The sequence below is a fragment of the Apteryx mantelli genome, chromosome 1 (genome assembly GCF_036417845.1).
Source record: "Apteryx mantelli isolate bAptMan1 chromosome 1, bAptMan1.hap1, whole genome shotgun sequence".
Classification (NCBI taxonomy): Eukaryota; Metazoa; Chordata; class Aves; order Apterygiformes; family Apterygidae; genus Apteryx; species Apteryx mantelli.
The window spans coordinates 69,810,772-69,823,738 of record NC_089978.1 but is presented as its reverse complement, the minus strand read 5'-3'; the positions used below and the strand labels follow the sequence as shown (position 1 = coordinate 69,823,738).

The 12,967-nt window shown below is 40.3% G+C and overlaps 1 protein-coding gene across 1 annotated transcript in view; it reads right to left on the bottom strand.

Annotated features, from left to right (window-relative positions):
• Positions 1-12,747, bottom strand: part of TMEM131 (transmembrane protein 131) — a 105,434-nt gene extending 92,687 nt beyond the window's left edge. The window contains 1 exon segment of the mRNA XM_067294343.1: positions 12,583-12,747. Coding sequence (XP_067150444.1) covers positions 12,583-12,724 — 142 coding nt within the window. The 5' untranslated portion in view covers positions 12,725-12,747.
• Between the last annotated feature and the right edge of the window lie 220 nt (positions 12,748-12,967).

Sequence of the window (12,967 nt, the reverse complement as noted above, 5' to 3'; positions counted from 1 at the left end):
TTCTTTTCCAGTGGTCCATAAGGAAGGGAAATGGATTGCATTTCCAACAGAGCTCAGGAAGAACCACCACAGCCAAGACAGTAAATATGCACAAAGCAGTAAAGACCACATGCAGAAAATAATTTCCTTTTAACTCTGTTCAAATATAAACATATTCATTCTTTTCTTTATTAAAGATTGTAATTACCATCCCTACAAAAAAGCCAGCTTGCTAAATTTTTGTTATCTGTTTAGATATTAGACAGCTGAAATGGAAACATTCCTAGTTAATGCACTTTAATCATCATGTAAAATCAAAAAGCAAATACTTTAAGCTAAATAAGAAAAAAGACAGAATTTTCATTAAAAACACCATTTTGCACTACTGATTATAAACATTAACTTTTATGACTTTAAGCATTATACACTCAAGTAAGTTCATATGCACAGGCATATGACCAAGTTAATACAAGATAAACAAACAGAGACTTACAGTGGATCACTTGCACTGCAATGCCTGAGTGCACAACCCATATTCCACAGTGGGGGGGAGAGGGGGAAGGGTCAAATAATTTATATTTAAATACACAACAGCAGGCACTTGAGTGTATACACTCTTCCCAACTAAGTCTATATAACCTACTAGTTACTTATTCATGCATCTTTTCTGTCTTTAGATACAGATACAAGATAAGCTGCAGGCTAGTTTTCCTTATACAGCAAGGCTCTTCCCTAGTAGAATAAAGATAGCTGTCATGTTACATTCATTTTATCCACTCATCTTTCCCCCTCAGTTAAGGCTGCTGTCTTTGCTGTTGTTTTTTTTTTTTTTCTTTCTCTCTCTCTCTCTTTTTTTTTTTTTAGTAATTCAGTTATCAATTCGGATTTAAAAAACTAGCCACAGAACAGAAAGTGACAACATAACTATGATTCATAATATAGGCCACAAAGACGCTACTGCTTAGTTCAAGAAGGGATGCAGATAGGTCTTCATTCTCTCCCTCTCCTCAGCCCTGGTGAGGCCACATCTGGAGTACTGCGTCCAGTTCTGGGCTCCCCAGTACAAGAGGGATGTGGCACTACTGGAGCAAGTCCAGCGAAGGGCTACAGAGATGATTAGGGGACTGGAACATCTCTCCTATGAGGAAAGGCTGAGAGAGCTGGGCCTGTTTAGTCTAGAGAAGAGAAGGCTGAGAGGAGATCTTATCAGTGTGTACAAGTATCTGAAGGGAGGGTGTCAAGAGGATGGAGCCAGACTCTTTTCAGTGGTGCCCAGCGACAGGACACGAGGCAACGGGCACAACCTGAAACACAGACACTTCCATCTGAACATGAGGAAAAACTTCTTCACTGTGAGGGTGACAGAGCACTGGAACAGGTTGCCCAGAGAGGTGGTGGAGTCTCCTTCTCTGGAGAGATTCAAAACCCACCTGGATGCGATCCTGTGCAACGTGTTCTAGGTGACTCTGCTTGAGGAGGGGGGTTGGACTAGATGATCTCCAGAGGTCCCTTCCAACCTCAACCATTCTGTGATTCTGTAATTCTTATTGGAGATGTCAGAGCTGCCAAACTTTCACATTTCCTCATTATTTATTTATTTTTAAGAAAAAATTACTCTAGATGGAATTTCTACCATTTAGCAGAAAAAAAAAGAACTACCCTTTAGTTAAATACCCTTCTTTTCAGGTGCTTATTCTGTACTCAGCCTATATTCCTCCCTCACAGAAATTTTCATTTTCATCCACTTCAGCTACAGCAACTTTTATTTTAAACTCTCTTCTTAGGGTAAGAGCTTAAAAAGTTATCTGCCATTGACCAAAATGGTGAATCTCCAATGATAGCAATAAATTTCATAAAACTTCCTTTTTTAATCAAATGCTACTTTAACAGATGCTAGATGCTTTAAAACACTTACTAAAAAACATTTTCATCAAGTTGGTGTTTTACTGTTAAATATTTCAATATTTTTTCCCCACAAATATTTAACTGTTGGCTCCAAAATGCTTCTCAAGAAATAATATCTGATTCTTTTTTTTTTCATGAAGATATCTTAGAAGGACATGAGAACACTTATTTTTAAATAATAAAAAAAAAAGGAGAAATAATTCTCAAAATACCTAGAGGAAAAAAATCTGGATCATATTCTTTTGAAATCAAAGAAACAATATTTTGACACTGATGGAAACTTTTCCCAAATCATTAAAAGGGAGATAAAAAGCCAAAAAGAAGTAAAAGGGGAAACCCAACATCTGAGAATAACCTCTTCTCTCCAGTTTTGGGCCATGCAAATTGATCATGGCTTTTTAGTCATTTTAATGGTGGTGATTCTATATGCTAAATTAGCATTTATATCTCTATAAATTTGTCTTTACTGAGCTTGCACAGACATAAAAGGAATTTGAACTAGCACCAAAACAACACAATTCTTCTTGCCGTGAGAAAGGGGAAAAGCCACTCCAAGCTATGTTTAGTCTTCATCATATTTTCTTACTCACTTCAGTTCTCAATTTTAGTCCAGAAACTTTCAATTGTGGCTATAAGTTTTATTGCTCATATAGCATTACAAATTTATTTCTGCAGAGAGGATTTGGATCTATTGGAATTCTAACCTTTTTGGCATATAAAAATAGCTAATACTTAGTTTACAAGAAACGACAGTCAGTCTATAGCTTCTGCAGCCTCCAGAGAACAAAGCATTAACTGACAATAATTCTAAGTATTACCATTAATGTCAGCCTTCCAAACTTGCAATCTTATGAAATCAGCCACAGAACAGAGCTATGAAACCCACTTATTCAAAAAAGGGATTGTGCCCACACAGTGCAAAGAGCGGCTTAGAAGATATATCCAGGTTGATTAATGACCATAATAAACCTGTACAGAGAACAAGAATTGTTCTCTGCTCTGTAGAAAAGAGGAAGGAGGATGGGATTTTCAGAGTTTCCAAAAAAACCCCACAGAACAGGAAGACAGCAGCACCATACTGAACATCCCAACAAGTAAATAATGTCTCTCTGGCAATGGGAATGCAATCAGATAAAAGCTATAGCTATGCTCTGTGGCAACTGCTCAGCTTTCAACCCCTACTCCCAAATTGCTACAAGCTACAGTTTATGCTTTGTGTTGCTAAACTCAACCAATATTAACAACTGTGCAACAGTGGCCTACTGAATGACAGGATTCTGCCCCCCGCCCCACACTTTTTTTGTGGGATCACTCTTCAGAGTGGAACTGCATCAATTTATAGAACAACTACTGAACATGGACAATACATTAATTTAAATTTTGCTGCATAACACTTGCAACTTGTATAAGGCTAAATTACAGCTGCAGAAAAGATTCATGAGGCAAGAGGAGCACAGTCTCTCCACCCTGTCTGTGCTCATGTGGCTACTGTTACTCAAGGGTCCACTGGAAACAGGTTTTAGCCTGGAGGACAAGGAAAAGAACAGCAAGATAATGCTTTATCAACTACAATGCAAAGCTTATAAATATAATCAGAAGTCAAGAAAAGGTAGGAAGGGCCTTAATAATAATGCTGTGGCATTAACACTACCTATTAATTGTTTAGCAAAACAGTTTGATGAGCTGTAATGTGGGAACACAGACCAACAGGAAAAAGCAGGCTGCAATGCCTGATAAAGCCAGAAAAAAAAAGTGGGTAGAGAAGAACAACTGCAGCAAGTTAAAAAAAAAAAAAAAGAAAAGATAAAAGACAAAGCAAGAAGAATGAAAATAAGAGAATTCTAGTCTTTGAAAAGGAAACAAATCATTAATAAGAAATTAAAAGAGCAAGTAAGAATTTGGAAATGAAATGCTGAAGCATGTTTAACTGAAGAAATTCAGTTCACCCTACTCAAAATACCTCGGAAGCAGTTACCCCTCAGAAGTAAATAGACAATCTCTTCCGGTCAGACTCTTTCAGAAACTGCTCAATGATCTAGCTTGACATCCTGCTAACACAGATCACAGAATTTCACCCGACAATTCTAAGTTCTTAGGCTAAGTTACATAACGTCTTTTCAAGAGACATCTAATTCTGCTTCAAAGATGACAAGTACCAGAGAATCTCCACATCACTAAGTTGCTCCAAGAGTTAATTACCTTCACTCAAAAATACCTCTTGTTTCTAGGTTGACATGCCTAGCACCAATTCTCAACCTAAACATGCACCCCTTTGCTAGCTTAAGTAGTCCCTTCATCACTAGATTTTCTTTTTTCTGACATAGGTACTTTTAAAACATGATTAAATCATCCCTTATTTCTGTATCTCATTTCTGTGTTCCTTCCTCTAATGTCTCTTCCCCTAGGAAATTCAATTTAATCAAAGGAAGAATTCATGGGACTCGTCAAGAACTAGAACTCTGATCAAATTTTCCCTGATGAACTGGAAATTTATTTCAGCCCTCCTCCATCAGATAATGATATTCAGTACTACTAATTGACAGAGTAACTTCATCCATAAAGATTCAATCTCTGTCGTTGAAAAAGATCTCTCTGTCAGCATCTAACATAACCAGGCTTCCCCAAAAGCAAGATCATCTTCACTATTTTGGAAGATAAAGTTAGGCAAAGCTATTTGGGCAAATCACGATCTGGTTAAGCCATACGAAAAGCAACCGACAAGCTATGTGCAATATTTCTATCACAATAGAAAAGCTTCTTTTTTCTCTCTCTCTCCCCACATCTTCCCTCCCTTCTTGTACTTAGCAGCAGCAGTTCAGAGGGCACAAAGAGTCTCAGTGTTTTCTATCACCTCTGACAGAATTAAATAGCAGGATAGTCAGAGCAAGGGTCTCACTAAATACTGGTAATCGCTGGTACCTCTAGACTGCCCATTGATGGCTGCAAAGACAGAGTTACAGACAGTCCAGAATGCCAGGCAAAAGTCTAAAAAGAAAATGAATTCCAGTATGACCAAGTAGTCCACGTCCCTTGTTGCAAGAAAGAAAGAGCCAAACTTGGCAACATTCACTATGCAGATCTCTCAGTGTTTCCTCAGATACATGAGTAGCACGGATCATTTGTTAAGTATTACCTTAATTCACCTTTAAACTAGTATATTAACATGACAACCATGATCCAGTTTATTGTCATATTAGCAGCAGCTGGCAAAAATGGAAACTAGAGGCTATATTATCCTTAATGCTCAAGATGGGATACAAATATTCCTGTTGAAACAAATTTTTCCAGAAGAAAAACAAAAGCTAGGGGAGAAATAAACCCTACTTTATTAGTTTCCATCTTTTATCCTGAGTGAAAGCATAATTACAACTCTGATTCTGGCTAAATTATATCTGAATTACTTTTACTATAGCACCGATTTCACCAGGCAGTTATACAGCAACCCAGAATTTTGCTGTCTTACAGATATTCCTATGAGCTGCAATCTGCTTTGTGCCCTTGAGCATATTGACTGCTCTCTAGATTTTGGTGCACTCCAACTCCAGATCAATGACGAAGATATTAAGCAGGACATGTCCCAGGATAGAGCCATGAGCAGCTCCACCTGTAATCAGCCTCTAAGGTAGAACATGAACCATTACTGGGAATAACCCAAAATCAAATACCCCGCAGTTATCAAGTTACCTGGATAATTTTTATTATTATCTAAATTCTGCCTGCCATGATTGGTACAGTATTTTGGTGCAAACTGCCAATTCATAAATTGGTCTTTTTCTGTCTTGCTGGATAATTTCATATTTAATTATTTACAAGCTTCAGATAACCAGCTTTTAAATCCATTTAATGTACTATATCAAGAACTCAAATTGGGGACCCAAAAATCCCCTAATGGAAGCAGAAGCCATGAAAAATAGCCCATTTCTTCACCCTATCTCAATATAAGTATCTTCTACCATCTTCAATCTGAGACAGAAATTTTCAGTCTGCAACTTATCTATTACAAATATAAAGATATTTTGTAAGCCAGTCACATAAAACTATGCTGAAGCCATCCAATTTCACACTGAGGAACAGACTACCTGGAGATGTTTCCAGCAGAGCAAGCCTGTAAGGAAAGGACAAAACTTTCAAACCTTTTAAAAGCTAAAATATCTTTTCTTAAAACTTTGCCTTTGAGAACTTTTCTCATCTTTTTTTTTCCATTCACCAGCACCCTCCTCTATCGTACTTCAGATCTACAGATTTAAAAAGCAAAGTTGATAAATAGTGGGTACATAGAAGATTCAGTGGAAATGGAAGATTTTCAAATGATTTATATCAGTACTATTATCCTTCTCATGCTTGTTTGCAACTTTGTCCCCTATTCTATCATCGCTCCCTCAAACAGTGATTTAATCTGTTCAATGCCATTGTTAGCTGTACTTCTTGATTTAAATAACTTTAAAAAATTGATTTGATTTTTTCAAAGTTTAAATAACCTTTAAAAAAGTCTGTGCACGTTCTATTAGATACCAAAACTGTACAGTCCAACACAGATCCAGATGTTCAACCAAAAAGAATACTCAATGAGCCTTAAGGCATCATTGTGAAGACAGATCATTTTATGAAGAAAATGCAACTGATATATTGGTCAAATAATTTCATCTTTAAGAACCTAAGCATGCTGTATTAGAGTAAGCTAAAACAGCTATTTCAAACAGCATTTTGTAATTTCATACAGTACATGGACAGAAAAAATTCTTAGGTACATAGTTTCATTTCCTGTATACAGCCTTCTATTAAATTTCATCCAGGTACCCTTAAAGCCATTTCAATAGCTACAGTACAACTCAAGTTGTTCTCAGATGATTAACTGCTATGCATGCCAGGTAGTAAGAGGAGAGAGCGGTATTAAAAGCACCTCTATGATACTCTTAGTGAGAAGACAGATCTGGTAAGTTTAGCAGGAAAATCTCATCTCAGAATTTTGCATCCTGAAACTTACTATTTCAGCATTTTTGATTCCTAATACCAACAAATTTTTTTTGCAAAAAACAGAAAGGCTTTTAAAAATAACTTTATTTTAAACTTGAATTTGGCGACTACCACAGAGGAACAAATGGGAATCACTTGCTTCTCTAATAAGTATCCAGTGTGCTAACCTTTTGGAATCACAAAATCCCATAGGTTGGAACGGACCTTTAGAGGCCATCTAGCCAAAACCTCCTGGACAAAGCAGGTCCAGTTAGAGCAGGTTGCTCAAGACCTTGTGCAGTCCAGTTTTGAGTACCTCCACTGATTACCATGAATTATCACGATTTACCCCCCCCCAAATTGTCTTAAAAAGACACTGTCTCACACCTCATGGTACACACAGTTAAGTTCATGCTACAGACTGAGAAAAGTCAGAGGCTCCACGCGTGATAGCAGTTAATAGCAAAAAGAATAAAAAAGTCTTTATTGACTCTTATTCTTGCTGAGTGCATAAACACATGAACAAACCAAACTAGTTCTAGCTTGTACTTCAATCACAGAACTTTTACTGCTGGTTATGCATGAGCTGCAATGTCATTCGCTCATTTTCAAATTCCTAGCTGATTTACCAAGTTTACAGTTTGAAAGATTATTTATACTTGTAAACTTAGTAGATATCACCATTGAATCATAACAAGTATAGTTTTAAGCAGAGCAGAACTGGCTAGGTTTTGAGATACAAATGATACACAGCAAATGTCCAAGTTTACTGCAGACAGCTGAAATTTCAGCATATGCAAATGTATCCAATACGGCAGTACTGGCAATCAGTCACAACAAGCACAGTTGAAAGCTCTAAATAAAGTAATGCCTATAGACTTCTGCAAAGTTTGGAGAAGCCTCATTGTGTCAGACCTTATACAAATAGATAGCAAGTTCCTTGGAGAGTTTACGATCAAGGCCCTGAACTGTAGCACAGTACCCTTCAATTGACCTCCACAGGTGAAGGTTTCTCAGTCTGCCTCACACATGCAATATAACTGGACACAGGTGAAGGGGGGAAAGAGATGCAGAGGAGGGAATAGTGACCATTTCAAGGTTACACAACAGCCCATAGAGACTACGGGGGTCTCAACTTCCTGTCCATTGTATTATAATTTTTCCTCATATTTAAACTCAAAGCACAAAGATTCTGCAAACAAGTGCTTTTTTGAGATCTTTTATCCAAGCATGCGGTTAATATTTATCACTCATGAGAGCAGAAAGACACAGTACAACCTAATCATCTCTCCCATACTTAGTTTCAAGAACACAGCAAAACAGCATGGTCAATTTTTATTCTCACTGTATTTTCCTCACATCATTCAAGATTTTGACGTGTTACTTCAGCTGTTAAAGTGTTTTCAGTTTAATTGAGGTCATTCTTTCTGATTGTATTTTGATTTATGTCAGGGTCAAAACATTAGCATTAAAATAAATGGTAGCATGCTTTATATTAGTTTTGACAGCAGGATATGAGAAACGAGCAGTATATGTGAAGAGATTTTTATAATGTTATTTTAAGCATATAAGCTTTCTCCCACATCACCTTCCAATCATTAGTTTGCTTTTGATACTCTTACAAAGTATCCTGGATTGCTATTTTAGATATTAGTAAAAAGCAAAAAAAAAGAAAGTGACTTGCCTGAGGTTAGACTGAACGGCAAAAATAGAACCAGATCTCCAGCATCCCAGTGCACTGTTCTAATGACGAGACCATGCTTCAACTCTTCCATGATTACTTCAGCTACCATTTACGCTCAGTAATTGTCTTAGTTTCTAGGATGCTAGTAGAGAATCTGACAAGCTTTAGAAAAAACAATATTAATCATTTTGACTGACCTATCAGATCTGGATGTTTAAAAAGAAGTTTTTCCCAGATCCAGCATATGCTGTAACTTCAAAGGTCAGGGACAGAACCTAGCCTAAAACAGTCTTGCTCTGTCTGCATCAGTCTTGTATATGGGAACTATTAAAATAGTCTCAACCAGCTTTTAGTCAGTTGTCCAAATAAAAAGCAGTAAAAAATAGCTGTTGCATAAGGTGAAGAAATTTTTTAGAAAGTTATACACTGAGTATGAACAAAACAACAAAAACAAAACAATTCTTGGGGGTAAAAAAGTATGCCAATAACTGTATGAAAACTATTCCACATCCAATAGTAAGAGAAGACGAATCTAAAACAAACATGTTCTGACTTCTACTTAAATATATTCCTATTTACATTTGTCTTCAAAACATAATATTAACCATAAGGACTCTGGCACTACTATGGCTTCCTTCATCCTGAAACCTAGAAGGTTGGCGTCCAAAAAACTCTCAAGAACAAACAGAAAGTTGTCCTCAATCCATGTGGCAATATAGAATGTGACAATTACACTAGGAAAGGACAAGCCTACAAAAAGCCTGCAAATCATATGTATTTGCAAAGGAAACTCTTAAGTTATATTTTTGTCCCTCCTGGATGGCAAGAGGCTTTTCAAGACTGAATACACAATTTTCTTCCTGTCATTTAACTCCTTTGCTATGGGTTCATTGACTTACCAAGTGAAAAAAACAAACGATTGAACAACTTTCAATCTTACTCATTCTTCAGTAATACAGGTGCACTAAGGACTCAGCTAGGGGGAAGAAAAAAAAAAAAGTCACATCAATGTTTAGTCTGAAACTGATGCTTAAGTTTTTTGGATAGTCTGCATACAGTTTTCTCTGCTTTTGTGTTTGTTAAGAAATGAGACACTTCAAGTTCTATTTCTCTAGCCAGACACAATGTACATCACTATCACTTTTCTCCCGGTGGGGGGGGAGAGTGGGTAATGGGAAAATTTTTTTTACCATGGACTAACTAAGATTGGGGAGCGAAAGTAGTCATGTGAATCTGGAGTACTCCAGAATCATTTCTCTTCCTACTTGTGATGGCTCCATAAACAACTCCTGCTTGTCTTCTCCAAAGGAGCATGAAGCAAGAATTACCCTTCAGTGCATCGGCGCCATCTTTCCCCCAATCTCTCCTTCTCATATACCTTCAAGGTGGGAGGAAAATAGTGCCCTTCACCTTTATTTTTCCACTTTCATTTGCGACATTCTGATCTGTTCCTCTCTCTCTCCTTTCGTACATGTGAGTATCTGTTCCTATCAATTTTTTTCTGTAGCATTTTCTGAAAACATACTGCACTGGGTCTTACTAGTCACCTTGGACTCAGCAGTATAGAAAGAGGACTGGACCAAGAATGCACAACCTCAGTTCTATTCCCTCTCCACGGCTTCCTTCCTGCAGCTGGAGCGAGGCATGTATGTCCACACAAGGGATGGAAAGGATATTCCTAACTATATCCTTACTCCCAGAACTTTTATTACTGTATTTTACTGTGTCTGACTTGACTAAATCTGGTAGAAGCTAAGGTACTGCAGGATAGAGCCAGAAATACTCTCCTCCTCTCTTCCCAACTACCATCTCATTTTGAGCCCCTATCCTGCTCTAAAGGCACACTATCCAAACTGGTCCTGCCTTCTCTATGCTCATTTACTGCCCCTTGCAGAATGGCATTTAGATTGTAGTTAAGATCAGTGGGACTGGATCTCAGAAGTCACTATTTGAAGAGTTTTGCTTTAAAACTTCACTGTCTTTTTATTCAGGGCTACACAAAGGCACTGCACTCAACAAAAGGAGGACTCCAAGACACAGTTTTCAGCCTGTGATCCACAGATGCAGGCTGTCAAGGAATTCTTCTAAGGGGTCCACAAGAGAAAAAATAAACAAACAGCCAAACCAAGACTTATTAGTCAGCTTAAATGTACTACTCAGAGTCTATGCCCAAGCAGTAGAAAATTGCAAAAAAATTGAGCGTCACAAGTCAGAAGAGACTGAAAAATCAGTGTTCACTACGGAAATCAAATTCACTTTGTGAAAATGACAGAAATGTGTCTAAGAAATTTCAGGGAATAAACTGTATCAATAAAAAGAAATGGCATCAGTATAAATTATGCCATTTTCTTGAAGGGCTTCAATCATATCCATTCACACTTTGTGACTCTAAAACTGCCTTTGTTTGTCTAGGAATGCCAACACAGTCTGTAGAGGAAAAGCAGTGTCTTCTCTATAAATCAACAAAGCCAGACTACAGCCCTGGCTATCACAACTTTTAGGACATGAATCAATTCCATCATATTGGTATACGACATCATTGACAAATTTCATATAAGCATGTAAGCTATTACACATGTGAATGAACACAATCAAAAATCAGACTTAGAAATAACTATTTCTTAAGTGTTTGCATTTAAACAACACCACAAGACACCAGAGACTGAACTGACAGGCTTACAAATTCCCATCACTAAGAACACTGAATCTTCTTCATAATATTTTTAAATGCCAGTGTTAAATTCTCTGAAGACAAAGTCAAGTGAACAAGAGAGACTGTAATTCAGAATTGATTGTTTTTATTATCAATTTAATATCATCATATCTGTAAAAACAAGTTACTAGACAGTTACTCAAGTGGAGTCCTTCATTAGAAAACTGAAAGGCTTATCTACCTTTATTCTGATATGTGTCCTTAGGATCCATTTCTTCCCTCAAGTCTGGTCTAGAAACATGACCACTGCCTCCTCTCTGAAGTTGTATTCCATGCCCTTATTCTTTTTTACATTTATTCTGTTTCATCCTCTCAGAATCCATCTGACCTGATACATTTCAATCTCCTCCAAATACACCCTGCTCTAATGCAGCAACTTGCTTGAAAAATAAATTCTTATGTCAGCTGAAGTCAATATGTTTCATCTACTCTGTAAGACACCACATTTATATGTTGCTTTTTAACTACTGCCACACAACCACGCTTGTAAGTACACCATGAGTCTGCACCTTGGAAATGCTTGAAAGCTCTTCTCAGCAATGCTGCACAATAGGCTTAGGTGTTTTGCTTGGGGCTTTTTTTTCCTTGTTAAACCACAATAAAAAGACAATGTGCCAAAAGACTAGAAGTTAAAAAGTCCCTGTCTGACTTTCACTAAAGTTTGGAGAAAACACCATCGACCTTGGGAAGGCGTCAAACACCTGTCAGAAGTTCAAAGATGCAAAGGGGGGCTCGCTGTCACCTCTGAGGCATGCATTTTCCCCCTTTCTCATGGAGGTTTGCCCGCCTGTTTGGCTTGGCTCAGCCTCCTGCTGGAAGCCTGCCGCGGGGAAACCAGCCCAACGCAAGGAAGCCTCCCCCCTCCCTCCCTTTTTAAAGGGCAGCTCCAGCTCCATCCCCGCCGCTGTCACGGAGGACAAAACCCCACCGAGCTCGCCGCAACGGCAGCGACTGGCCCCCGCCTCCCCCAAAAGACCCCCGCACCCCCGCCAGGGCACCACGGCCTCCCCGACAGTCGCGGCGGAGGGGACCGTGCCAGGGGCGCCGCAACGCGGGCAGCGGGGGCCGCGCCGTCCCGGCAGCCGGCGGCCCCGCACCGCCTCGGCGAGGGGGCAAACGGCAGCGAGGCCGCGGGCTTCACCAGCCGCCCCCTCCCCGTCGCCGCCACCACCGCCGCCCCCCGCGCCGGGGACGGGCGCGACACAGCGGCGAGCGGAGCCCGACTGGCAACCGCCGCGACCCCCGCGTGCGGCCGCCCAACGGCCCCGCAACGGCCGCGACCCGCCGCCGCCGGACGGGGTGGGGAGGGAGGAGGAGAAAAAGAAAGGAAGAGAAATCTGGGTCTCACCTTCCTTCTCGGCCTGGGCCGTGTGGAGGAGCACGGCGAGGGCGAAGCACAGCGCCGCGCCGCGCCACGCAGCCCCCCAGCTGCCAGCGCGAGGCAAGGCAGAGCCGGGGGAGCGGGCCGCCGCCTCCCGCCGCGCCGTCATCGCGCTGCCGCAGCCGGTGCGGGTCCGCCGTGTCTCCGGCCGGGCCGCGGCGCGCGCGCTGAGGAGCTCGGGGAGGGGCGGGGCCGGGGGCGGGTGCCCCGGAGCGCGCTGCGTCTCCTGACGCATGTGTCACTCACGGGCGGGGCGGGGCGGGGCGGGGCGGGGCGGGGCGGGGCGGGGCGGGGAAAGGAAGGGAGGGGGCGGTGCCGTGCGCGCGCCCGCGCACGCAGGGGCGCATACCTG